Here is a 27173-nt window from a genome sequence, read left to right as displayed (position 1 = left end):
AAGGACTACAACTCCCAGAGATCCCTGGGGTCTGGGGGCAGGAGATACACGTTTTGTAAGCGCCGCCGGGAGGCTGTTTCCCTGCTTCCAGCGCGTTGGAGGTAGGCTGGGTGTTCTGCGAAGGGGTAGATCCGGTTCAGTGAGAGAATGATGAACGATTGAGAGAAGGATCAAGGAAACAACTGAGGAGAATTTAGGGGCAGGTTATGCGACGTGGAAATGGGGGCATAGGTAACTGGGAGAAATTTGAGGGGCTCAAACCCGGTAGTCTGTGTTGTTCGCAAAAGAACCTCGGGGGCTAATACCCTCTAAATTTCCTCTCATTGTGTCCATCTGGCTCTGTGCAGGTTTCTGGGGAGGGCACACACGGAGTGGCGTCTTGCATCTCTCGGTAGATTCCAGAATCCTCCGCTATTCAGGACCGTGCAGGAAGACCATGCCGAGACCCAAGAAGAGGATGGCTGGGGCTGCTGAGCCAGGTGAGCTGCACCTAGGCTGCAAAAATGCATCCCCATAAAGAACGTTTCTCTATGGTTTAATACTTTCAACTCCCTCCTTGTTGGGAGAATCCTTTGTGGATTATTTTCATTTGTTATTCCTAATCGCCTTCCATCTCCTTCACTCTTTGCACCAAGCTAAACCCAGAGCTCCTTCAGCTTGTTTGCTCATTTAAACAATAGCTGTTGGGTAAGCACAATAAAATATTTGTGATACAGGGTGGCATGTACTACTAGTTTCAAGAATATACAGTTCCTTCGGAACTAAGTGGGGTCCGGCCTGGTTAATACTTGGATGAGAGACCACCTAGGAATACTAGATGCTGTAGGGGGGGGGATATCTATATATATATATATATATATATTTATTTATTTATTTATTTATATATTTATATATATATTTATATATATTTATATAAATAAATAAATATATATATATATTTTTTCCTGCCTTTGAAAAATGCAAACAGACATAAGTGAAAGGGTCCAGGAAGCTGAATTGCTAGGTGTGTGACAACAAAGAGGGATCACAGGGAAGTCTTTGAGAAGGAAGTAGAATTGTCCATCCTTAAAGAATGGGAAGGCTAACCACAGGCAAAGAAAATGGGATGTCATTTTTATTTTCACAAGGATAAATGGCATTCTGAGTGGATAAAGAGCAGGAACAAAACAATTAAAGGTAGAGAAAGTACCTCTTTTGGGAATTGCAAGGGTTCCAGATTGACTACAACACACTGTGTTATGTAACAACACATATGGTGTTTACAGTGTTCCTGCTAACTCCAGAAGGATCACTAGGAACTAAACTAGGAAAGTTCAGAGTATTAGACATTCATAAATGACATTTAATGATGACTGATGAAGGAGCTTTGATTTAATTCAGAGATTGTGTAGTATAGTCATTAAGTGTGGATTCAGATAGACCGATGTGACAGGTCCTGATTCTTACATTACTAGATGTGTAATCTGGGGTGCATATTCCAGTTGAATAGAACATCTCATAGATTGTATAGATTAACTGAGTTGAGTTTAGGATGAAAAAAATAAATAAGTTTAGAGTGTGTCATATAGTAAGAATTTAACAGCTGTTAGCTGTTGAGTGCTACTATGTTGTAGGCACATTTTCTCTAATTTCTCTTAGGATAAAAGCCAGTCTTTACCATGTTTGCAAAGTCCTGAATGATCTGTTTTATATACTGTCTCAGCATTGCCTAAGAACAGAAAAGAAGCAGGTTACAGAAGCACAGTGAGCAAGGAAAGAAGTATGAGATGATGACGATGATAATAACCTAATATTTATTGAATATTTGTTAAGCTAGGCATTGTCTAAGCCTATAATTTCTATTATTTAATCTTCAGAACAAGTCCATGGAATAGGGGCTTACTTTTCTCGTTAGAAAGACTAGTCTTAGCAAAGGCACAGAAAAGAGTGAGGGAAGGGAAATCATTTATTGACTACTTTGTATGTGCCAGGTACTCTGCTAGGATCTTTAATCCTAAACCACAACCATGTATTCTTATCCCATTGAATAGATAATCCAGAAGATTATCTATTAAGTAGGCATTCTTGTCCCACTTTTACAGATAAGAAAGAAGTTCAGCAGTTAAGCCACTACTGCTAGTAATTGACAGATTCAGGATTTGAATCCAGGTCTGACTCCAAAGCATATGCTCTTCCCACAATGGAATGTTACCTCTCAGCAAGCATGACAGCTCTCTTCTTGTTTCTTCTCCTACTTCAGACAAGAAGGGACCAGCAGGAAAACGTCCCAAGATTAAGAACCTAGGTGAGACATCAACTAAAGTGGAGAACTCCAGCCCTCAGAAGACTTCAACCTCTAAAAATTGCACGAAAAATCTAAGCAGCTATTGGCTGATGAAGTCAGAGCCAGAAAGCCGTCTAGAGAAAGGTGTAGATGTGAAGGTGAGACCATGTGCCTGTCTCCAATCCATTCAAGCTATTTTCTTTTAATTAAGAAATGAATATGGGACACCATAGGGTTCCATCACCAGCTTTTGAACTTTGAAGGGTAGGGAAAAGGTAATAAAGAATAAAATCAGCAGGATTTATTACCATCAACTATCTGTTCTTGTGAATCCTCTATCTAGGACAGGGAAGGCAAACTTCTTCTGTAAAGGGCCATATAGTAAATAGTTTAGGCTCTTGGGTCTTATAGTAGCTGTTGCAACTCTGCCATTGACAATAAGTAAACAAATGGCATGGCTCTATTCCACTAAAACTGTATTTACAAAAATCAGCCATGGGGCTAGATTTGGTCTAAAGGCTGTAGTTTGCCAACTCCTAATCTAGACATGTCAATCATAGGTTGCCTTTCTCTCGCCACCTGCTATGCTCCTGATTCAGAGAATTAATGCAAACCAATTTTAATAATATAGCCCAGATAAAATCTGATTAAAAATATTATAGAAGAAATAGATAATATTTTAATAAGTGACATACAAATAACCAGCAATTACTTTATCCTCTGGATTATCCATTCAACTAAACCTCTTAATTAGCAAGGATAAGGTAAAAAGGCTTACTTACATTTGCCCAATACAAGTACCTCTGTGGAGCTATTTCCCAGTCCACTACATATATCTCCACTGTAGCCAGATGCACCCTTACTATAGGGGAAGGAGTGATCTGCATCCATATATTCTTACCAAATGGCTCAGGATTATTTATGAATGGCTTTATTTCCTGTTGCCTAGTTCAGCATTGAGGATCTCAAAGCACAACCCAAGCAGACAGCATGCTGGGATGGTGTCCGCAACTATCAGGTGAGAGGGGAAGGGCAGGGCCTTGAGACCTATAATGGGATAAATGCCTGCCTCCTTCTTATGACTTATTCAGTAGCAAAATCTTTTGGCCAAGGTTGCTTTTTCCCAGAACTCAAACCTAAAAACATACTAAAAAGTACTTTAATTTCTCTGACTGCATGCAGTCAAATGGTGTGTGTTCTAGCCGGTGTCCTGATACAAGTCTGGGTATTTTGGCAAAGGTAAGAATAGAATTGAGGGAAATTGCAATAAAGAAAAACTCATCTAATAAAAGTTGACTTGATTTCTGCTAACAGCTAGTGTTTCCTAGCTGGTCAGGAGGATAATTCTTAATCTCCCCTGGGATAGGCTCGGAACTTCCTTAGAGCCATGAAGCTGGAGGAAGAAGCTTTCTTCTACCATAGCAACTGCAAAGAGCCAGGCATTGCCGGACTTATTAAGGTTAGTTGCACAGGCTTTGGTCTGAATCCCTCTCCCTTCAGCATCACTTACTCATGTAGATACAGAGGGATACAGCTTAAATAGGTAACAAAAAAAAAAGTGCCTTCTTTCCCATTCCTGATCTCAGTGGAGTATGGAAAAACTGCCTTGGCCTCTTCCTGTGTGGCAAGGACTATAACAAGGCAGGCCTTAATTTCAGGTCCCACTGGCGTAGACTTCCTTTTTTACACTTTGGTTTCTCACTCAAAAATTCTTCCAAGCCAGGAGTTATCAGGATAAAATTATTAACTGCAGGAGGAAAATGGCACAAATAACCTTTAATATTTGGTTTTAGAAGATACTTTGAAGATTGTCAAAACAAGGTTGATTTCATATGTTTGTCTTAGACTATTATTTCCAGATATCAGAGCCCTCATTGGCTTTGCAGCCAGGCAGATGGAATAAGAAGTGTGCAGGGTCAGAATTAAAAGTTGGCCTTGGATTAAAGATTGGCTTTGGAGCTCACAGGAAATTGATTGGAGGCTTGGTTTTGGTTTCAGATTGTGAAGGAGGCTTACCCAGACCACACACAGTTTGAGAAAAGCAATCCCTATTATGATCCCTCCAGCAAAGAAGACAACCCCAAATGGGCCATGGTAAAGACTGCTGTTTTCATGAGGGGAAGGATAGACAAAGAGAGGGAGGATGGTCTGGGGTATCTCTAGGTCTAAGTACAGAGACCAGCTCTTATACATGAGGGTACCCTGAATTTGGATATAAGAACAGAACACTAGCAGCCTGCCCATAGGAACCTCCTGCAAGCAGCTAAAACACAGTGGACATGTCTTCCTCTCCCATACACTGTTGTCATGTAGGTGGATGTACAGTTTGTTCGGATGATGAAGCGTTTCATTTCCTTGGCGGAGCTCAAAACCCATCACCAAGCTCACAAAGCCACTGGTGGCCCCTTAAAAAATATGGCACTCTTCACTCGCCAGAGACTCTCAATTCAGCCCCTGACCCAAGGTAAGAGCGAGCCCTGTCCTTTATTACCCATGCACCAGGATGATGCCATGAACTCATTTATTGACTAAACTTGGGCACAGTATTTATGCTGTCTCTTCGCCTGTAACATCGTCATGGGAGAAAATAATGTCCTGAGTTTTGCGTTGGTATGTACCCACTACCCAACAATGCTTGGCATATAGTAAAACACTCCATAAATAGTTTTTGAATGATTGACTACCGGCCTTGGTACATGAGGAATGCCTAGCATAACTTCCCTGTTCAAGAGGAGAGAGGGGACCTAATTCTTCCTTTTTTCTCTTTTTGGTAGAAGAATTTGATTTTATTTTGAGCCTGGAGGAAAAGGAACCAAGTTAACTGATACGCTGGAATGGGCAAGACATTATTCCAAAGGAGTGAAGCTTTTATAAGACAAAAGGTGTGAGGAGGCTTGCTTGTTATGTTCATTGGGGTTTGTGTACATAGGTGGGTTTTGTGTACTTTCTCAATAAAATGCTAATATCAATGTTGGAAAGCTTTTATTTTACAACCGCATTGGGTGTAGAATACACCACTGTAGGCCTTTTACCTCCAGGCTGGCTTCTTTTGTCCCTTGACAAGATACAGGGCTACCTCTACCTTCTTCTTTCACTGTGGCAATACCAGAGTGCACGGCTAGTCTGTTAACACCCACTGAATAGAACCGACCCCTGGAGTTATATGGGTCCCACGGGGGTGTAAACCATCAGCAGTTTTAGGACAAGTTGCTAGACAGAGGTAAAACCGGGATTCCTTTCTCAGCCATTGTCTAAAACATGTACTAATAAAGGGCCCATCATTGTTCACCAGGGGCCAGACACAGAGAGGGCAGGCGTGTTGGCTCTGGGTAGGAGGCTGTCTTCCCTTTGTGTGAGGTGGGATGGTGTAAGAACAAAGAGACCACAGAACCTGGCGGACCATAGGCATAATGCCTCCAAGCCACAGAGGCTTTCTTTAATCAGAGAGACAATTGAAACAAATGTTCTTTTTTTAAAATACAGCCATTGAAAAGACGACACTTTAAGAAACATGTAAACACCGCAGCTGCTTAATTACAAGTTGCACTGCTCGGTTTAGTACCTATACACGCCCAGGTATGCAGACCTTTAAGGAGGGGGACAAGAGCCTCCCCTCACTTTCACAGTTGGACAGAGAAGAACGGGGGAAGAGAAACAGAAGACCTGGCTTGTGCACAACTCCTGAGAGAATAAAAGCAAATTCTAACTTCTAGTTCTCCCAGAAGAAAGGTTTAAGATGTTAGCAAAGTTGGAAAATGAATTTGTATTGTCCATTGGGAGGCAGAGGAATTGACAGATGCTTTCTAGTTAGAATACCATTATGGGAGGCACACAAGAGCCTGAGCTCAAGATCTGAAAATGCAAGGAACACAGAATCTGCCTACCCCGTACACTTAAGCCCCAACTTTGAAAATGCAGGGGCAGCTGAATGAGTGATCCTGTTCCCACGGGGATTGTCCATCGCACCTGAACTCGGGGTCCAGCATAGGGGAAACCACTGCGCCTTCCTTGGTTCTGCTGTGCCCAGTCAACCCCAAGTGTTATCCCAAATGCCCTTCCCTCTAGTCTCAGTGCTGACCCATGAGCCCTGCCCAGTCAAAGGCCCATGATTGCACTGATTTTTGAGGAAAAGAGAAGTTCCCGTTTCCACACTAACTGAAAGATGACACAGGTACCAACCCTCTGCCTTCCTAATTACAGAGTATTCACACTGCCAAATATTGTACTTATTGGCCAGTGGGGTCTGCGTGGTCTTCTTCCTAGAAGGGAAAGGAGGCCAACAGGAGAGTCATTCTTGGTCACTTCCAGATGAGGCAGAAAAGGATGTCAACACTTACTACAACAAACCCAAGCACAGCACAGCAGAAGGAAACCCCTCGCCTCTAGTATAAAAAGAATATCCATGACAGTTTTTATCCATGTGTTTTAAAACAAAAACACCAATGGTCTTAAATCTGGTCAGTCAACTGGTGAAGATGAAGACATAATTTGGCAAGCAGAATTATTCCGAAGTTGTGCAGCAGTCTTCTTCTGAGTACCTCATTGCTCTCCCGTAATTCTTAGGTTTAAGGAGGGAATGAAAGAGCTTAGGCGACAGTAAGAACAAAATTTTCAATTGTTTGAAACCCAGCCCTAATTCTCTGAAATTAAATGAAGAGCAAGGAGTGATGAGGATCTACTCATTATACGGGGAAGCAAAGAGATCAAGGCTCCTTCTTGGGATCTGTTCTTGAAGGAAACAGATGCTCCTGTTTAGACTTTCTGGGGCATATAGAATAATACCCTGAAACCACCCAGCACTCAGGGCTGATGAATGGAGACACATGGTGAAGGCAGACAGCTACCATGTGCAGTTATCATACTTCCTCAGTGGACTAGCTTGGCCTCCTGTGTCTAACGCTGCTGCCCTCCATGCATGACACTGACCCCAGGGTGTCTCTGTGTCAGAATTTCTCAAAGGTGAGGGGACAATCAGCCAAAGGCCCTTCCACAGGCTTCTATTCCAGCATATTACTGACAAGGATCCATATAAGATGGAGAAGGTAGGTGCCTGCGTCCCAGCAGGGAGAGAAAGGCCAGAAAGGAGGTGGCTTGTGGAAACGTCAAAGCACCACATCCGAGATTCCCAAAGAGGTAGCTTCCTGATCTTGAGTCTCCCCCTGTCCACTTAGGATGGGGCAGGCCCAACTCCTTCTGCCACTACCTCAAGGACTCATGGGAGGACAAGACATGACTGCCCAGGGCCCCGTTGGCAGCTTAGAATCTCAGGGACGTGGGTCAGATCTTGTATCGGGAAGCCAGAGAGCCAGAGCCAAAGATGCTGGCACTCTGCTCTCCAATACGATGCGAGGCAGCTTACGTGCAAGGCCTCAATGGAAGGCTCTTTTCCCAGAGACACAGCTGCTGGGATGCTACCTCTCGCTATTCCCATATCAGCCGCAGAATCCCAGGGACACTGCTTCCCAGCCCAAGCCCCTTAGGTTCTTCAGAAAAAGGAATTTAAGTCAAAATCATGATTTGTTTTCAGGTTGCAAGTGACGGGTCAGCTGAGCATCACACTGTCCCTCCCCGTCCCCCACCCCACCAGCCACTGGTGTCTGGTAGACGGGAGTGTTGAGTGGAGGCCCAGCAGCTCTTGGCCCTGGGGGCCTACTGCCTGCAGTTGTTGTCAGACAGCTGGCTGGGGGTCCGCACTTCACCCAGGGAGGTTGTGCCCTCGAAGCGCTGTGAGGCAATGGCTGCCTGGTGGGACATGCTCTTCCGCACGATGTCGCCCTTCCGCCACAACACCACCTCCTGCAGAATTGGGAGGAAGCAAAGTGACATCGTGAGAGAATGGTGTGGAGATGGATTTCCCAGAGGCTCCAGCTTTCTCCTGGGGATTCTTAGGCAAAATCGGCCTCTGCTTACTTCTCATCAAAGGTAACAGCCATCCATACCTCCCTGTCCCCAGAGTTTCTTTGGATGGTGTGGGCCAGAAAGGCAGAGTGGTTGCTGGGGTTGGGCCTGAGAAAGCAGACTCTAGGTATCAACTGGGAACCCTCATTCTTGCTGTGGGACTCCAGGTAACCCAGGGTTTCCACCTCTTGGTAAACCAATAAGTGGCATGGAGACTAGTACTGTTCTCCTTAACCTGTCAGAAACAAAGCCTGATCTTTGCAGATGATGCTGTTACTGTTCTGTCACTAGGGCTGCCAGGGGTCTGGAGGAGGTGCCCAGGCCTCACCTGCTGTTTGAAGTAGCGCCGTTCCTCCTCGTCTATCAGCACCAGGTTGAGGTAATAGCGCACAGAGAACTTCTTGTTGATGTCACGCATGGTGGGAGTGAGCTCGTAGCCTGCCAGGAAGAGCCGGATTGGGATGGACTCTCCTGTAAGGGCCAAGCAGGAATCAACAAGGGACAAAGTCACCACTCTACCTTACACCAAGTCACTCTGACCAGAGCAGGGAGATGCCACCTGAGCATGGCATGGAACACTTAAGCAAATGCTTTTGCCTTATGGGGAGTTGCATTCCAATGCCCAATGATTTGCTGAAGCAAAAATGTGACTCTGCAATTCCATTCCAGGTGGTGTCTTCTAAATGTCCTTCTCTCACCATCCCCTCAGAGGGACCTGTGAGTCACAGTGGAGATGAACTGCACAGGGATATTACTGTCAAGAATCTTTTGATCACATGTAATACATCTAGTTGTTGGGTTTTCAAGAGCCAATTGTCAGACCCCAGCTAACTTAGAAAGTCACCCAGCAATTTTGATGCTACTTTCCTCCATCCTAATTAGTGTATGCCCTCCAAAATACATCTCCACTCTAAGATGGATTGGCAGGATGGTATAATGTTCTGGGAAATGGAAAATCCTCATTCTGGTCCCAGTTCTCCATTAACCAGTTGTGTGAATTCTGAGTAAGTCTGTTGCTTTCTCTGGACCTTAATTTTCTCATGTGAAAAATTACGGAAACAGACTATGTAATATTATAGATTCCCTCCAGCTCTAATACTGTGCCTTTCCTACTATAAGTGCAACAAAATTAGGGCAATAATTCTACTGAGAAAGGCCAAACCTATAATGGAGTCTAAAGCTAAATATAAATGATCTTTCAATTATCTGCTGTTTTTGTATTGTTTCTCAGTGTCCCATTTCATTCGTACAGGGAAAATGACGATTGGTTCAATGTGCATAGCTGCTGAAAAAACGGAACATAGAATCAGGAGAGCTAAGTCCTATTTCCCCAAGGACCTGGAATGGTGACACTCAAGGATATGGTGTCATTGTCTCCGGTGTTTTGGGCTGCTAAATTTATGATACTCCTACTTCTGCATGTAACAGACTGTGGGAATACACTGAATAAAACCTTGGCATCACCAAGCACTTCTAAATGAAGAAATACATTTCTTTATCGTCAGGTTCAGCAGAGTCAATGAAGAATGTAAATGATGGCTACTCCCAAATAATCGTATAGATTCCCCAAATAACAAAGCTTTCAACTCCACTCATCTCAGACGTAACGTTAGCTCTGTTGGGAATGAGGAGAGGACCCTTTTCCTGTCCAGTTCTTAGTGCTGTCTGTAGCCCCTAGTAGTGCTGGCCGCAGTTTATATACTTGGTGAATGAATTCAGAGAATGCAATATTTTATCAGAGCTAGAACTAGGTAACAAAAATGACTCTTCTGTTATCAATCTCTTGCCCCCTAGCAGCAAAGAATGTCAGAATGTCAACAGGAAAAAGTAAGAAAATATTAAAACTATATCTGCTAAACCGGTATTTTACAAACTTTTTTGTTTTAACAGGCATAACTTGAGATTCAATCTCTGGTACAATAAGCTCACTTTAGAAACGAAATGAAAGTAGAGCTCTTATGGTCTTCTGGGTGAAGACAGGAGAGAAGTTGAGTTCCACAGACTCAAGGCCTCCTTTTCCTCCTTACTGAGACCCCAGTGTACAATTAGAGATTAAGAAATTATAGATTAATAGAAATCTCACTTTAACAGAGAAAAGGCGAGGTGGCTAGGGATTGTGGGGGCCATGAGGCTCACCTCTCACTGGTGCTCCATCCATGATCTCATACTTGGCTATTGTGTCATTTTCATGGTACACATTGGGGCCTGTGCCTGTCGTTTCCCGCTTGATAATGTCTATCTCCATGTGCTTGATTTTGATTCTCACCAGCAGGAAGTATATCTTCCCTACAATGACGTCTTTCAAGTGGTATCTGGAGAAGAGAAAGTAAAGAAACTAAGATGTGTGCACAGCAGCCAACCCTTTGCACATTTATAGGCCTTTATATTCTCCAGAGAGGGTACTCTGCACTGCATGTTGGCTAAAGATGGAGTTGGTGCACACTTGCCCATATTGCCACCCATACTTCCATTACAGACTGATTTCTCACCATGTTCTTTACTTGAATCAAAGTAATTTCTGTCCCTTCCATTCTTCTATGTACAGCTCAAAAGATGTTTTTCCTGCATGTTTCATCACCCATTCATGTTTGCTCATCTGATTTATCTGCTCAAGCACTGTAACTTCATTTATGTTTTGTGTTTGTTCTTTTAGATATCCTCATATATGAGAGGCCAGTCCCACATATGCAAAAACCAGGTCTTGCTTTTCCTCTCTGGGCTCCACGAAATGTCTTTTAGGAACTGAGCCTCAATGACCCGTAGCAGTTTTGCGTGCAATGGACCTGACAGGCCAGGCAGGAGCAGCAGAGCAAGATGCATGCATCACGCTCCATCCGCACCTTCACTCTGGGCTCTGCTCACATGGCTTCTGCTGTATGAGCTGTTAGGAATCTGGCTACATTGCATAGTGCTTTTCTCTGGGTCAGGCAGTAGTGCTGGTGGTCTGTATGTCGATAGCCCAGTATTAGGCATGGCAGGCAGAGAGCAAAACCTGAAGTTCAGAATCATAGCACATGAGTGTTGGCAGGGACTTTGGAATTTAACCTCGTAACACAGCAGGTGAAGAAAAGGAAGTTTGAAGTAATTTAACTAGGATTTGAGTAGGGGATAGACACAGGATGTTAACCCAAGTTTCTAATTTCCAGGCTTTGCGAAGACTATGGAGGCTCTAAGTAGATAACCTAAGAACACTTACAAAAGCAGAATGTAGGCCACTCACAGCATTTCAGAAGAAATGCTTAGAGATCAGAGATTCTAGGGGGTTTCCAACTTTAATCAATTGAACATTTCTTTATTCTACATGGAATCTCAGACAGAAGCACTGATATGCAGGCACATAGAAGAGCTGCTCTTGTGGAGGGCCTAAGGCCCTGGCTGCGAGCTCTTCTCTTGACTTTACTCATAGAGTGTGTGTGTGTGTGTGTGTGTGTGTGTGTGTGTATTGTGTTTTGAAATCCACTAACCTGATCTAAGCCCTCATTTTTCAGTGTGTGTGTGTGTGTGTGTGTGTGTGTGTGTGTTGAAATCCACTAACCTGATCTAAGCCCCTCATTTTTCAGTGTGTGTGTGTGTTTGAAATCCACTAACCTGATCTAAGCCCCTCATTTTTCAGAAACCCAAAGTGCAAAAATTTTAATACCTGCTAACTTTAGCTCTACTCCTTAATGGCAGAATAGGACATAATTCCAAGTGCTGGGCTCTTTGTTATATCATATAGGGCAGTGCCAGAGCCTGGGAGTATCCAGCCCTTGACATCACGTAACTGACTCTCAAAAGTGCCTTTCATATACTAAATTTGGTCATGAACACATTGCTGACTGATAGCTATTCTGAACTCCTACAAAGTGGCAATACCTGCCAGCTACCCACTTTGTCAGGTGCCTAGGGTCTTGGTGGGCAGGAAGGCCCACAGAGCCCCGAAACTGCGACAAGAAAGGGGAAGAAACTTGTTCCTTTACACATCCCTGTGGGCCCAGATAAACTTTCCTCCCAATTCATCCCACCCCATTCCATAGGTGGACGCCAGGCCATGCAGGGCCTGTTCTGGATCACAGTGGTCATTTTACTGACACCCCTTGGTTCCAGGACAGGGGGCAGGTGGAAAAAAAAAACACATCTTTTTCTCACCCGTTACAGGAAGCACCTATGTTCTTGGTATAAAAGAACCTTGTTCCCAACCCCTTTGCAGGAGGTCATGCGGCTCAGTCCCCTTGCTCTGAGCTTCTGGATAAGTGAATCTGAGATAAGGGTCTTTCCACAGGGAGAACCCTAATTATAGACTCTGACTTTTTTTTTTTTTAGCTCTCTGTAAATAGAATACATTTTTACTTTCACGCATTTGATTTTCAAACATTTTCAAGAATGTATTATATTGATAAGAAAGATGCTGTGGTACATTTTTGAACTGTACATGTTGTGATTTACAAGCACTTAAATATTTTCATGTTCTAACAGTAAACACAGTTTAAAACATATATGGCTTCTCAACTTGCCGATTAGAATAAAATTATTTAAAGATCTTTATGAAAAGGCATCAGGTATTTTTCACCTCGGCCGGTGTTTGGTTTCTTCACTTTGCCTTCTAAAGACATACTGTATATAGGAGACAGATGATAATGGAACAATGTTGAAATTATTTTCAGCAGTAAAAGGAAACAGCTGTAACTGGAATCCAAAACAGCCTTAAAACTAGTTCAGCTTGACTTTCAAAGACATCATAGGGTGTTTAACTTAAATTTACCTTCTTCATTTAACATAGCTTAGTTTACGTCAATGCAGTTTTATTTCCTGGCTAATGTACTTCAACCAGTCTGGCACCTTATATTCTCTGTGTCATTTCTGTGATCTCTCCCATAGCATGTCACCATGAAAGAGCAGAAGCAAGGGGCTCCCATGACTTTGCATTCTGATCAGGACCGATCTTAACCTGCCTAAACAGTTCTTTGACAACTTGGGGCCCCAGGCGCTTACTTGGACTTGTTGTACTCAAACTCGATGTGCAGACAGTCCTCAATCCCAACCTCCATCTTGATGGAAGAGTTCAGCTCTGGGTATGTGCTGAGTGTGTGAACTACAATGTCCATCTCTTTGACAACGTCATTGAGGCGGCGGCTGATGGTGGCTCGAAGGAAGTACCTGGAGGAGATGGACGTGTTATGAAGGAATACTCCTGGTTTCCAGTTGCTATATGTAGGTTTAAGCACCAAATCAACCCACTTGAAAGAACCCCTTACAACGGTTAACCTTTGGGGCTTTGCATTCCTTTGAGAATTTACTTCTGTGGACCAGAAAAAAATGCACCTATGCACTTATACACAACATTCTGCAGTTACAATTCCAGGAAGTTCAAAGGCTCTTTCCCCAAATCCCATTTTGAGTCCATGCTCTGGGTTAAGAATGTTGCTCTAAGTAAAAGTGATTTCTCAGCTCTGTATTCTGGTAGCATGTTATTCCTGTAACTTTCACAGTCCTCACCATTACCTACCATGTATTTGTGAGTAGGTTTTATATTTCAACTAACTCCTGGCTCTTTGGGTACAGGGATTTATCTTATACTCCTATCTGCATGGCCGTTCGTTTAACAATATTTAATCACTAAGCATTTTAAGTTCCTCATAGTTAGAAGAATAGGAAATGGAGAAATTAAGTTAGCTATTTATTCAGCAAATGTTCACTGCTAGACATAGGATGAATAAGAGACATAATCTCACAGTCCACTGGGGGAGATGGACAAATAAACAGAAACATTAGAATACACAGAAAGTGCTAATTCAGGTATAGGAATTGAGTACTGGGAGGAGAGAAAAAAGAGCATTTGGGAGAACAAATCTTATAAGTAAAGCAACAGAAGTGGGAGAGGACCTGCTGTGTACAAACAAAGAAAATCTCTGGCTGAACTAGGATCTTCAGAAAGGGGGTTGCTGTGGTAAAGGGCAAGTTAGAAAGAAGACAAAAGACACAGCTCCTGAAGGCTTTAGTATGCCAAACCAGACGTCTATGGCCAGCCACTTTAGTGTGGCCTTCCCCAGCATGCCTGTCCCCTTGACTTAACTCTGCTAATACCCAAGGAAATAAGAAATACCCCTTTCATTATATTTTCTTTTAAATAAAACTTAGATAAGCCCCATCGTCAAGCATTCCTGGAGAAAACTGCTAACCAGATCAACTACACATTGGGCTACTCTCTTCAGTGTGGCACTGCTTCTTGGCAGTCATTTCATTCATCTCAGTAACATCCATCACACTCCCCAAGACATTTGTTCCTAACTCTTTTCTAATTGCTCAGGCTCCAGGCCTTTCCCTCCCCTTCTCTTACTATACTAAGAAGATGAAGGCCTTACAAGTCATGATTTATAATTCTCTCTCTTCTCTTCTTTGTGCTGTTTTTTTGCTTAGGGTTTAAACATGTGTGTCTGTACCACTGCCCATCCTTTCCTCCTTCCAATAGCACCTCTATCTCTCAGGACATTTTTTCCTTCTCCCTCTAGCAGATTGACTCAACCTGGATACACAGCAGAATCACCTGGAGGGAGGGGCTTTAAAAATCCTGATGCAGGAGGCATAACTGATTTTAATTGCCCTGGAAAGGGACAGAGGCATCAATATTTTTTAGAGCTTCTCAAATGATTTTAATATGAGAATCTTGGTAGAAAGTCTACTGTCTGGCATCTTGAACCTCCAACTTTTCCCATTTTCTTAATGTATCAAATCTCTCTCCAGCTAAAGGCTTCTTGCTCTGAGTTTATAAAAAGTCCCAAACTCATCAATCCCCAGAACACTCTCCAGGCCTTACACTCTTGCTTGACTGTCCTTCAGAGACAGCTGTCACAGAGGGGTCTTGTTCTAACTACTGCAGCATCTTCCCCAGTCGCCACCACCAACAGAAACTGCCCTCCTGAAAAATATAACACCCAGCCTCCCAGCTGCCTAATCCAGTGGCCTTTTTTTCAGTGTCAGTTCTACATTAGAGTTTAAAACACTTCATCTTCCTTGAAATGCTTTCCCACGGTTCCACAGGAGGGCATTACACTGCTTCACCTCCTACTATCCGCTAATAGCCCCCCATAGGCCCTGAGCTCTTCTCTCCCTTAGCTTTCCTCCTTGGAAAACGTATCAGTTATTATCACTGAGCAGATGATTCCCAGCAGTGCATTTTTCTGTCCTGAGTGCCAGGATTGAATTTCCAATTGTCTAGTGATCTTTCACACTTCTCTATTCTGCCAGTGCTCCAAACTTTAAAATTGGATGAATCATCTTATTTACAAATCATCTCTTCCTCCTGATAGCCCTCTGTCTGTATCTCCACTCACTAGTAAATTCTGCCTATGTCTATTAAATTCCCAGTTTTCTGCTTGTTTCCTGCAAAACTCTTAGGACTTCATACTATCCTTCAAACTGTTTTTTCTCCACACTCTACTCATCCATCAAATACCACATGTTGACTTTAAATTCATCTTCCAATAGAACCACTCCTCTGCCTAAAAACAAAGAAAAAAGAACCCAAAACATCATTGTCATGTTTTCCCTCTGCCTATGTAATAAGATACAAGCCCTTAATCTGGAATTTACATCTTCTATAAACTGTCCTTAAATAATTTTCTTTTCTTTATCTCCTTTCTTTCTCAACATGAATCCTAAAGTCTTCATCAATTTCAACTGCAACACCTTCCTTTCTTTTATTTTCCTTTTTTACTGTGGTAAAATATAGAAGGGGTTCAGAGTATGCCACCTCAAAATATGACACTCTGACATAAAGATGATATAGAGCTAGAAGGAACTGAGAGGAAGCAGATACCAGAAAAATGATTGGCCCTCCCCCTCTCTTCCAGAAAGATGGACATTCTTTCAAAGAGACATTCCAGGAAAGTAGGACATTCTTTCAAAGAGACAACTCCAGACTCATATCAGCCCAGAGACTACACCAGAGAAATCTATATAACAAACCTTGCTAAAATGACCCTTATTTTTCATTTGTCTATCCCCATTGGTTTACCTCCTCACAATTTGTTGTCCTAGAATCTCCAAGTCCCTTTCCTTTTTTATCATTTCTAAGATTGTTTTTCTATTAAAATGCTTATGTAACCCAAGTTCTAACCACCTCTTTGAGTTACTTATCCTTGAGCTCCACGTGTATGCACAATGCATATGTGAATAAACCTGTTTGTTTTGCTCTTGCTAATCTGTCTTTTGTCACTCTAATTTGCAGAGCTAAGCCAATGAACCTAAGATAGGTAGAAGAAAATGTTTTTTTCTTCCTCTACAATATATAACATAAAACTTATCATTTTAACCAATATTAAGTGTACAATAGTAAGTGTAAGTACTTTCATAGTTGTACAACCATCACCATCATCCATCTCCAGAACTTTTTCAATTTCCTCAACTGAAACACAGTCCCCATTAAACACTAACTCCCTGGACCCTGGCAACCATCATTCTACTTTGTCTCTTATAAATGAAATCACACAGTATTTGTCTTCTAATGACTGGCTTATTTCACTTAGCATACTGTTTTTAAGATTCATCCATATTGTAGCACATGATAGGATTTCCCTCCCTTTCAAGGCTGAATAACATTCCATTGTATGTATATACCACATTGTGTTTATCCATTCATCTGTCAATGATGGCATCCACCTTTTAGCTATTGTGAATGTGAGTATACATATATCTGTTTGAGTCCTTGCTTTCATTTCTTTTGGATATGTATCCAGAAGTGAAATTGCTGGATCGTATGACAACTCTATTTTTAACATTTTAAGAAATTGCTATACTGTTTTCAACATCTTTCCTTCTGACATAAAAACATTTAAGAAAAATCCACTGCAAAAAATAAAGTTGAATAACAATAAATCCCACAGGCAAGCTTAGGTGCTGCTTTCTGAGTACAATTATGAAATGCCGTTTTTAGTGGGGGCAATGACTGTGTTTAGACCTCACTGCAAAGACTGAAAAAGAAGAGCCTACAAACATTCTTCTAAAGGAAGAGGGAAGATAAGGGAGGAAGGGAGAAAGGGAGGAAAAGTCTTGCTGTATCGGAAAGACAAATACCATATGATTTCACTTGTATGTAGAATCTAAAAAACAAAATAAATGAACAAACAAAACAGAAACGAACTCATAGAGAAAGAGAACAAACTGATGGTTGCCATATGGGAGGGGTGTTGAGGGGATGGGTGAAAAAGGAAAAGGATTAAGAAGTAGAAATTGCCAGTTATAAAAAGTCAGGGGAGATATAAAATATAGCATAGGGAATATAGTCAATAATATTGTAATAATTACTTACAGTGTTAGATAGGTACTAGAGTTATTAGGATGGTCACTTCCTAAGTTATACAAATGCCTAATCACTATGTTGAACACCTGAAACTAATATAATGTTGTATGTTAATGGTTATTGAAAAATAAAAATAAAAAATAAAATAAAAGAAAAAATGTCATGCTATATTCTGCACCATCCTAAATCTAGGCCTTCAGGTGATGAGAATGAACTGATCTTATGAGGTAATATCGAGATCCGGAACAAAGTGTCCAGAGTGATAGAGGATAAAATCTCCTTTATCTCAGTGACATCACATAATCTTGGATTACATCCAAGATGCTACGAATGCTCTGTATTTTTTTTTTTTTTTTTTTTTTTTACCCCATAGGCCCTGGAATCAGTCCCTATCCCCAGTTTCTGAGACTAGAACAATGAAAACAATCTCATGTACTTAAATCGTGTTTATTATTCTTTTAAGAACTTGTCACTTTGTGTTATGTTTTATTCTCTCATCACTGAAAAGGTGGAGAGGATAGATCTAGAATTAGGACCCAAATCTATTACCCATTTCTCTAGTAAGAAAGGTGAGTGTCAGAACTCAGGATCACATTGCTTGTGTGTGGCAGAGCTGGACTGAGGATCAATAAGTCCTGATGCCCAGCCAGTGGTGTGCTGGAGGCAGCTTGTACCAGTGTACGACTGTTGAATTTTCAGGAATTTTATCAACTGGTTGTTAAACACAGTAATTATTAAAAATTAAATTATATAAACTTATAATTAAATGAATTACATTAAAAACAAAGGTAATACATACTAAAAACTCATTGCTTCCTAATTATTTTGCTACATTTTACAATTCTCTGCTAATGGGGAAATTTACATTTAATGTCTCCGTATGAGGGTAATGCTCTGCAAAGGTGGCTACTGTACTTCTCTTCCCAACTCTGCATTGGGGGATGTCAGGTTGGTAGCTTGAAACTGGCCATGGAGGGACTATTTACTTTAAAGAAATTGACAAATGCTACATACCAGGGTTTTTTCCGTCCAGAGAGCCTTTTGGTAAACATTTACCAGCACACCACTGCTCTCAGCACTCCTCCTCCTCAGTATCCTTATAAAGATCCTCAGAAATGTGGACAGTTTCAGGTGCTGCTCCACATGGGGCAGCTTGGGGGGCAGCTTTTGGGCACAACTTACCGGAGCTTCACATTCTGCCCTGTGTAGGACTCATACGGCTTCTCCACGTGGGTGAATTCAAAGTCGAAGGCCTGTGACTGGGTAATTTCTCCAGGCCGGGCCAAGTCCTTCACCAGGGACACAAATTCATGGTGGTTCCCACGGTCGTAGTAGAGTTCTGGAGAGAGAGCATCAGCCTCCTCTACCAGACCCCGAGCTACTCAGGGCCTAGCAAGGGGCTCCAGGATGCAGGAACCCCTCTTCTGTAAAACCTTCCCCACAAACAGACCTTTGTTTTTGACTCCCTCTTTTCCTAAGCTGCTCCTTCAGTGCATTCCCCATATGCTGGTCTCCCTCCACCTCTCTCCTTTCTAAATACTTTTCCGTTTTATATAGAGAAATCTTGTGGCACAGTAAGAACCTACCATAGTCCTGCTCCAGGAAAATCAGGGCGGCACGTTAATAAGGGATACATCAGGGTAACCACTATCAAACACACCACATTTCTTTAAAAACATTAAAAAATATATTTCTAGCTTTTAAAGTATTCATAGGTATTTAATCATATCGTCCTTATAATAATCTTGTGAGATGGTTAAGACAGGCCCTATCACCCATTTAAGAGATGAGGAAACTGAGGCATACATGGTTAAATGACTGGCTTAGAGGCACAGGGGTTGGCTGCAGAGCTGAGATTAGAGCAGGTCTCCCACTCCTGTTTCTATGACCTAGTAAAATAGGGGTAAAACATAACCACGTCATAAGGTTTTGTGGGAATTAAAGGAGGCAGGGAAGGTACAGGACTTAGAATATAGTACCAAATAGATAGCAAATACTCAAAAAACATTAGCTGCTAGCTGCTATTATCCCTCAAAAAGGAATCCACGTGGCCGGTCTGACACAGAAGTTTTAATGTTATTCTCTCCATCTAAAGCAGAGGTTCTCAAAGTTCAGTGTACATCAGAATCACTTGGAGGGCCTGTGAAAACACAGATTGCTGGGCCCTACCCCTGGCGTTTAATTCAGGGGTTATGGTAGGGGGCTGAGATTTTCCATTTCTAACAAGCATTGCTTAAATTCATCCTCCCTTGGAAATAGTTTTGATATTTATTATAAGTTCATGTCACCCACTTATCCTATATTATTTTATGCCTGTCTGTACTTTGCTATTTTAGTACTAACTTTTGCTATATGCATGGTCTTTAGAGATAAGGCCTATATGCCCAGATTCCCTGGTATCCTCCCCTCCACCTACACCCTCTGGCTATGAATTTAATACTGACTGTGACTATATATGGCCACATTATAGCCAAGGTACCACCCCGTGGGCATTTCTGGGCTCCAATCCTATGCTACGTTGCAACCTGAAGTAGGATAGGCCAACTGGGAAAATGGCACAGGCAGAGTGCACTTGCTGCTTCTGCTGTTGGCTGCTTGGGGATAAAGAGACAAGTCCACAGAGAGAGGAGTATCTGGGACAACCACTCACTAGGCCTGGTCCCGGATCTTCAGAGCACAGCAGGCTATCTCTCTCAGGGATATCCAGGTGTCAGGGATGGCAAGAAAGAGGTGCATTTGCTTTGGGTCCACCCCAGACAGAAAAAGGTCTGAGATTCAATCTGGATCAAAGTCATCTTGACTCACAGAAACCAGTTCTCTAGCCAATCTAGAGCCAATCCAGTGTCCAGCCCTGCCCTGGGGGAGAATCATGCCCAGAAGGAAAAAATGGTTTCAAATGGTGCTTTTAGTCTCTGTGTAAAATCAACCCCTTGCTGCCCTAGGAGCTGGCCCTGCCACACCTATTCCACAGGGAATGGTTTTCCCCCACACAGGGAGGCATTCTAAAGCTGAGTAGGCTCTGTCCTAAAATTTACCGAACTCTTGAAGGTGGCAGCAGTGTGGTTAATCCAAACGGGTGCTGCTATACCTATGTGAATTTACACTGTATTCTGTGATTATAGTTGTTTCTGATTTCCTAGTATACTTTGATCCATCTACTATTACAAACAATGGAATTGGCAATGGGCAGCATTCTGGGTAGTGAGTAATAATCCACAAAACCACTAAATGGGAGATGGCAGTTGCAAACTATGGGAGGAAAGGACAGGGAAAGGTGAGAAACCCCTTGATCGTTTTAAAATCCAATAACTGTGCCCCTCAATAAAAGGACATGCAGTGACTGGGTAGGAACAGAGCAACACTCCAGGCCATGACAAGGGCTCCTCTACTTACTCTTGCTGGTCCACTGCTAAGAGCCCTTGTTGATGGTCCTGGCTTCTATGCTGGCCCTGATCCCTCAACTGGGGAACCTGGTGCCTCAGTTCTCAAGCACTAAATTCTGGCCTTAGTCTCAGGGGACAAAAGTAGGCAGAGCAAAGCCCTAGTATCCATTATCTTTAAGTGAGAAATCCCAGAGTCAAGAGAAAGATGGGAAAAGAAGGATAGAAAAATACACAAATGTGATCACAGAGCCCAAAGGCAACATGAGAAGAAAAACAGAGAAGGATCCTCAGGCTGCCAGCATCAGAGGATCCTAGCAACAGTTTGCCTGACCTAGCAGGGGAACTTGGCTGTGGCCAGGACCTCTGGCAGGGGTGGTCCTTCCCTGCACAGTGTCACGTTTTCCTTCACACTCTTCATCCCGGACACACATGAACACAAGCTCCTACACCGAATGTTATGGAAGGGTGGCCAGTGTGTAGTCTGAGTAGGGCTAGAGTTGACTTTTTCATTTATAATTTATAAGCCATTTGCAATGCTTTTGCAAACACTGTGGGGCAAAGGGGCAGACATGGCAGTCCTACTTTGCTGTTTACCCGAAAGTTTGGTCTCCTCTTACATAAATTAAGTCAGAAAATCCAAGGTTGTTTGGATATTAAAGAGATGGTAAACTGACTCTTTTCCATCTCAGTGATGCAACCACAAGTCATGCCTTGTTCTTATCAACCTCCAAAGCCCTCAGGGACCACTCATTTCAAGCTAAAAGAACCGACCAAGATTTTTTGTTAAGGTAACTTCCCTGTCTTTAGCCTTCTCAGTCCTATAGGAGGAAATGAGTTTTGTAGTCAGGATGTTTTTATGGTGAAACTTACCACTAACGGCTAAGGAGTGAATTTGCCACTTTGGAAGGAAACTGAGCCAGCTGTGCAGCATAAGGTCATCCCGTGAAAGACACCCTGAGACTTGCTGCTGGGCCAGGACCACGTTTGATCCAGGCTCTACAGTGGTCTTAGAAGAAACTAATAGCAAGAGCGAAAAGACCTCTAAACGCCTCCTCTACACTCTGATTTTCCCAACCAGTGTTTGCTGACTGGCAACCCAGTCAAGATTCACGCCAGCCACATCCACTCAGATCTCCTGGACCGTGGTAAACCTGCAGGAGCTGTCACGCCCCTGGGCTGCACATAGCAGCTCAGCTCCAAGCTCCACAATAATCTATTAATAGGCTAGAATCAATCCATTTAATTTCAATATGCCTTTTACTTAGCATTTCATGGGTGAATGAATTGAAATATAGAAAGCGTCTGAAGTTTTTAGAAGTACAGGCTTGATTGGTGCTAATGGTTTCAGATACATACAGTGGCATTATTATTACCTTTTTTTAGTTGAGGCAACTCTTGGTTGACCTCACAGATTTCAAGGACCCTGTCAGCTTATAATCTCTTATTTTTTTTTATTTTTTATGTCTACAGCACCTGGTCTTCCTAGGTGGTCTCCCATCCAAGTACTAACCAGGCCTGACCCTGCTTAGCTTCCGAGGTCAGACGGGATAGGGCTTGCTCAGGGTGGCAAGCCATAGATGGAATTACTTTTAAAAACCTAAAAAAAAAAATCTATTTGGCTTTGGAGTATGAAGGTGTTTACGTCTGCCCTCCTCTGCAAGTTCAACCTTATAATTACCTTTGGTTTATTTAACCCCATTAGTTGCCAAGGTGGCCTGGCTGTGCCTTACATACTCTACCAGTGTTCTCCAGGTGATCCCAGTTGAAAAATGGTTTCTCCTCCTTCTAACAACAGAACTTCCCTCAATGCTTCTTATATGTCACATTGCATTCTTCTAAAAATGTGGGTTATTATCTGCTAGAGAGACACAGGAGATGCCCTCACCACACCTTTGTGGACATTGATAGAACACAGACTAGGCCATCAGAAAAAGTATGCAAAGTGCAGGCAGAATCCCAACACAGCTCAGAAACTTCCTGAGGATAAAAGAAAAACACATATGACACAAATGAATAAGACCTTATTATACTCTCAGGGGAGCAAAATTCAAACTGCAAAATCTGAGCAGTCAGTGCAGAAATGAATGGACCACAGCTCTGATAACTCTTATTTTCTTATTATACTGGCGGGGGAGCGGGGGGAAGTCCGCTTTAATGTGGTATAAGGTGTGATGAAAGAAAAATGCGAAAAAGGTGAACAGACATCCGGCTTTAACATTTTCTTACCCTACTTCCGTCAGTGAAGATGCTGTGCAAGTCAGTGCAGGCCAAATGGTGAGTCATCTTAGTTCTAAGTTGCGTGGAGTATGGGCTGCACCTAGCTCATCAATGTCTCCAACACAAGCACGAGCAGGAAGCCCAGCCTCTTAACAGTAACCAGCAAAGCAAAGCTACATTCTCCCTTTCTTTCATTAAAATAACTATGATTTACCTAGGAGGACATAAAAAAAAAAAATCTGGAAAATAACTTTTGTAAATTCTTAGCTCTGACCAATGTATCCAGTTTAGCAAATATTTACTGAACATCTACTATATGCTAATGAAATTAGAAAGCCACCAGACTAATAATGGACTGAAGGTATTCCCTGGCTTTTAGAGTGTCAGAATTTAGTGAGGGGAAGACAAGTTAAAAAAAAAAAAAATCACGAGCTTGTCATATCCTGCTTGAAAAGAGGTACGAATGGGGCTTTTAACAGAACAGTGGAAGAAGTGCTTAAGTCAGCCTGGGGAGGTCAGGGAAGGCTTTCTGGGCTGTCATGTTTGTTTAAGCATGATTAAGAGCTTGGGTGGAAGGCCAGACCTTGCAGAAAGATCTTCACATACAAAGGGAAGATACCAAGATTCTAGAAGGAACAGGAAAAGAGAAAATGACAATGATCATCCTAACTCCCTTTTACTGAGTACCTACTACCTGTGCCAAGCTCTGCACTTCATATATCTCTAGTCCTCACAAGACTCTAGCAAATTCTGTATTATTACTAATTGAGCCTTATCTAACTTACATCACCCAGTCTGCTTGACCCTCAATCATGTGCTATACTGTCCCTCTAACAACAAAAACACTTTGATCAGGAGAAAAAACAAATTACTCATAAAGATAAGAAGGTTAATTACATAAATCCCTTCATTTTCAATCTAAGGAACTCTTCCCAAGAAGAAAGAAAGGAAAAGAAGGAGAGACAGAGAGAGGAAGGAAAAGAGAACCAAATCCAAGGGACTATGGTTGATAAAATTTTTGAGTTAAAAAGGAAATCAATGAGGATGGTGGACAGAGCACAATTACATCAACTTTCTTATCCCCCCATAGTAAGTCCCATACTGTCTGTCAACCATACAGAAAGACCCATAAAATGTCACCAAAGTTCCACTCACTTGATACACAGTCAGAGTGCAATGAAGGAGAAAACCACAAGACCACAACTTCAGCAAAATTACTCACGAACCATACGCTATTGCCCTGAGGTGAGTTCACAGACTGTTTTAAGTATATGACATAGATACACCATACTTTCTGCACGAAGCATGATCCTTTGACATCGCAATATCCTCACATCAGTCTATAGTGCTCAGTGGCCCAGGAAGAGTTATCAATGGAAGAAATAAAAAGATCTGAGAATACTTAGCAGAAATGCTGTTCTGGGATTCAAGGGTTAGACAAGAAACCAGGCAGGGCAGGTATTGAAAGCAGTTTCCTCAATTCCCTTTCATTTAGACTAGAAGAAGGCATAGATACCATTCCCCCTGAACAGCTCTTCAATATTGCTGGGGCAGGAGACCTACTGGTTTTCTTTCACTTATTGACAAGGTATTACCATCTGAAATGATGGTATAGATAGAAGCTAAACCTGCTTGTCTACACTCCTATTAGAGTCAAAGAATCCATGCAACGATGTTAAAAGTACTACTTTAAAGTACTAATTCTAAGTAGGCAAGGACTTCTTGACTATCTCATATGTTTTGCTTAGCATAAAATGCTTTAGGTTCCTCCTATCTACTCAATGGCTCTTTAGTAGGGAGAATTTTACCCTGCAGGGGACATAAGGCAGTATCTTAAAACATTTTTGAGGTAACAAGTGGGAGGTGCTTCTGGTATTAGGTAGATAGAGATCAGGGACACTGCTAAACATTCTATACCAACAAAGAATTATCAGGCCCAAAATGTCAACAGTGTGCTGTTGAGAAATCCCATCTAAACTAGAAGCAGAAGAGTAGAGGGTATGAAAATCACTCTTCAGATCCCTTTCTGGTACATAAAAGGCCATATTCTGGATTTGAAATAACAATAAAAAATTCCTGTAGGATTGGCCATTCTCTTAAATGCCACAGGCAAATACTTCAGGTTGAACACTGACTGTAGACACTGGGCCCCGGTTTCCTGCCCCTATAAAAGAGAGAGAACAGATTCTTTGCTGAACTCTGAGGAACCTTTCCCAGGAAGTCCCTAACAACAGAGTTATACATGCAACTTGTGGTATAGGGTATGAATTTCCGCCAGAGGTTTTTCAGCCCACAAGGGCATTTACTGAGAATCTACTCCTGACCTAACAACAAAAACAATTTATTTCAGAAACACCTGAGAATTTTAATGAACACAAGATTCCAAATAGTCTTAGAATTGGAGACAACTGCATCTTAACTGGCAGCTTCCCAAACCTTTTGTATTGTTACTGCCTTTTACTGTCTAGTTCTAATTATTAATAATTATGCATAAAGACTGATGGAGCATTGAGAAATTTTGATCATTTAATTTTAGTCTTAGCAGCACCATTTCTTTGTCTTTAAGGAGAAAATGAGTCAATTGAAAACTAACATTCTAATAAAGAAGCCTTTGAAATACAGGCTATAGACAGAAAGACTGAGTCTGAAGACTGCAGGTCTTCTTTCTCAAAACAAGTATAAAGATAGGCAGTTCAGAGATAAGGTTAAATATGAGACACTGGTGACCCATCTCTTCCAGATCACACCTAAAGAAACAAAGGGTGGGTAAGAGTACGACTAAGTGAGGCACAGAGGACCAGCTTAACGGGCCAGAGGAAGGCAGAAGCAATCCTGGAAGAACGGTCTAACCGTAACAAACCCACCTGCAGGCTAAGGCAGGAGCATCTCACTACAAAATCCTGTAGGCAGGAAGCCAAGCTGAGCGGCATGTTGAAGGAACAACTGGGGCATTCTGGGGCAGGGTACCCACGACGACCTGGCTCAGTAGGGACGCCCCCGGTGACCTCAGCACCCACACCCCTCGTGCGGTGCTGTCTCTTTTGGCAGAGAAGACGGTAACGCAGGGGTGGTCACAGACGGTCGGGCCTCAGACAGCTGGAGACTAGGAGCTCCGACAGGCCTCAGCAGAGCTGCCCAGAACCCCCGTCCCCCGCCCCGAGTGGGCACCTGGCTGCCAGACGCAGCCAGGGAGGGAGGCCCTAAGCGCCGACTTACCTATCTGCCCGATGAACTCGATCTTGATGCCCTGGTGCTCCAGCCGCTTGTTGGGGTGCTTTAGTGCAAGGCTCACCTTTCCGGAGACCGTCTCTCCATCGTAGAAGAGGAAATACTTTTCCTTCTTCCCATCCTCCGTCTTGTGCTCGGCACGCTTCCTACTCTCCGCATCGCTCAGCACGATCTCTACCTCCACGCTCTGCCCGAAGCCAAAGAAGCTCATCTCGCCGCCGGCTGGGCGGGCCGGGCTCTCCGGGGTTGGGGCTGGGGCTGCCCTAAGGGAAGATCAGCGGGCTGGACGCGCGGCCAGGCGTGGGTCGAGGCACGAATGCTTGCTCCACGGGGAGGGCAGGGCCGGCTGGGCGCCCGGAGCACGGATGCACCGCGGCCCGCCAGTCCCAAGCGGGCGTGAGCAGCCGGCGGCGGTGAGAGCAAAGGCTGCGGAGCAATTCTAAGGGGGCGGTGCAGAGCCCAGGCGTGCCAGCCGCTGCAGCCCACCGGGTGCGTTGCGGGCTGAGCGGCGAAGCGAGCCTGCCCAGCCTCCCGGGGTGCGACGCCCAGAGCTGCTCCAGCTGCTCCGGGCGAGGGGCTGGGGCGGGGGAGGCGGCTTCTAGCCGCGACGCGCCGGAGACGCTCCGCGCATGCGCATGCCTCGGCCTCTGTAGCTTTTGCCATCGGGCTGCAGGAAGGTGTGCTCACTGCGCTTGTGCAGTGGAAGAAGGGCAGCTAGTCTTTCCCTTAGTTGACATGGTAGCTACAGCCTCTTTCCAGAATTTGGGCCCACTTGTCCCGTAAAATTAACAGATCTGCAGATGTCCCTTCTGAATGCGTTTCCCCCTTGATTTTCCTTCATTGTTTTAGTTCGATAAACATTAGTCTATATCTACATTCGGATCTGTACGACGTTCGACTGTTTAAT

At 43.1% G+C, this 27173-nt stretch overlaps 2 protein-coding genes and 1 pseudogene across 6 annotated transcripts; 1 reads left to right on the top strand and 2 right to left on the bottom strand.

Moving 5' to 3' along the window:
• The first annotated feature begins 18 nt into the window (after positions 1-18).
• THYN1 (thymocyte nuclear protein 1) lies at positions 19-5232 on the top strand. 5 transcript variants are annotated; one of them, XM_039878879.1, is made up of 8 exons: positions 19-101; positions 348-479; positions 2240-2421; positions 3213-3281; positions 3630-3722; positions 4262-4357; positions 4577-4727; positions 5038-5232. In XM_039878879.1, exons 2-8 carry the CDS (start codon positions 437-439, stop codon positions 5082-5084), a joined length of 681 nt encoding a protein of 226 aa, XP_039734813.1. In that variant the 5' UTR covers positions 19-101; positions 348-436; the 3' UTR covers positions 5085-5232. The 5 variants fall into 5 exon arrangements, with proteins under 5 accessions (XP_039734813.1, XP_039734810.1, XP_039734809.1 ...); XM_039878876.1 differs by having other exon boundaries at positions 96-231; positions 5041-5232; XM_039878875.1 differs by having other exon boundaries at positions 96-231.
• A 423-nt stretch (positions 5233-5655) lies between these two features.
• On the bottom strand, positions 5656-26559 carry VPS26B (VPS26 retromer complex component B). Its single transcript, XM_039878874.1, has 6 exons — positions 26255-26559; positions 18621-18777; positions 13133-13297; positions 10298-10473; positions 8490-8632; positions 5656-8059 (listed from the first exon to the last, which is right to left on the bottom strand). The coding sequence occupies exons 1-6, from the start codon at positions 26475-26477 to the stop codon at positions 7913-7915; spliced, it is 1011 nt and encodes a 336-aa protein (XP_039734808.1). The 5' UTR covers positions 26478-26559; the 3' UTR covers positions 5656-7912.
• On the bottom strand, positions 22283-22400 carry LOC120615690 (uncharacterized; annotated as a pseudogene).
• Positions 26560-27173: the final 614 nt, after the last annotated feature.

Source organism: Pteropus medius, unplaced genomic scaffold, assembly GCF_902729225.1.
Source record: "Pteropus medius unplaced genomic scaffold, Ma_sr-lr_union100, whole genome shotgun sequence".
Lineage (NCBI taxonomy): Eukaryota > Metazoa > Chordata > Mammalia > Chiroptera > Pteropodidae > Pteropus > Pteropus medius.
The sequence above is the reverse complement of the archived record's forward strand: the minus strand, read 5'-3'. Positions and strand labels throughout refer to the sequence as shown.

Excerpts from the sequence above, each read along its gene's own strand:
- THYN1 (XM_039878875.1), top strand. The coding sequence starts at position 207 with ATGCGACGTGGAAATGGGGGCATAG. Across the intron at positions 2,422-3,212 it reads AGAAAGGTGTAGATGTGAAG|TTCAGCATTGAGGATCTCAA; the intron begins GTGAGACCATGT and ends CCTGTTGCCTAG. Across the intron at positions 3,723-4,261 it reads GCATTGCCGGACTTATTAAG|ATTGTGAAGGAGGCTTACCC; the intron begins GTTAGTTGCACA and ends TTTTGGTTTCAG.
- VPS26B (XM_039878874.1), bottom strand. The coding sequence starts at position 26,477 with ATGAGCTTCTTTGGCTTCGGGCAGAGCGTGGAGGTAGAGATCGTGCTG. Across the intron at positions 10,474-13,132 it reads TTTGAGTACAACAAGTCCAA|ATACCACTTGAAAGACGTCA; the intron begins GTAAGCGCCTGG and ends TCTCTTCTCCAG. Across the intron at positions 8,633-10,297 it reads GGATGGAGCACCAGTGAGAG|GAGAGTCCATCCCAATCCGG; the intron begins GTGAGCCTCATG and ends TGGCCCTTACAG.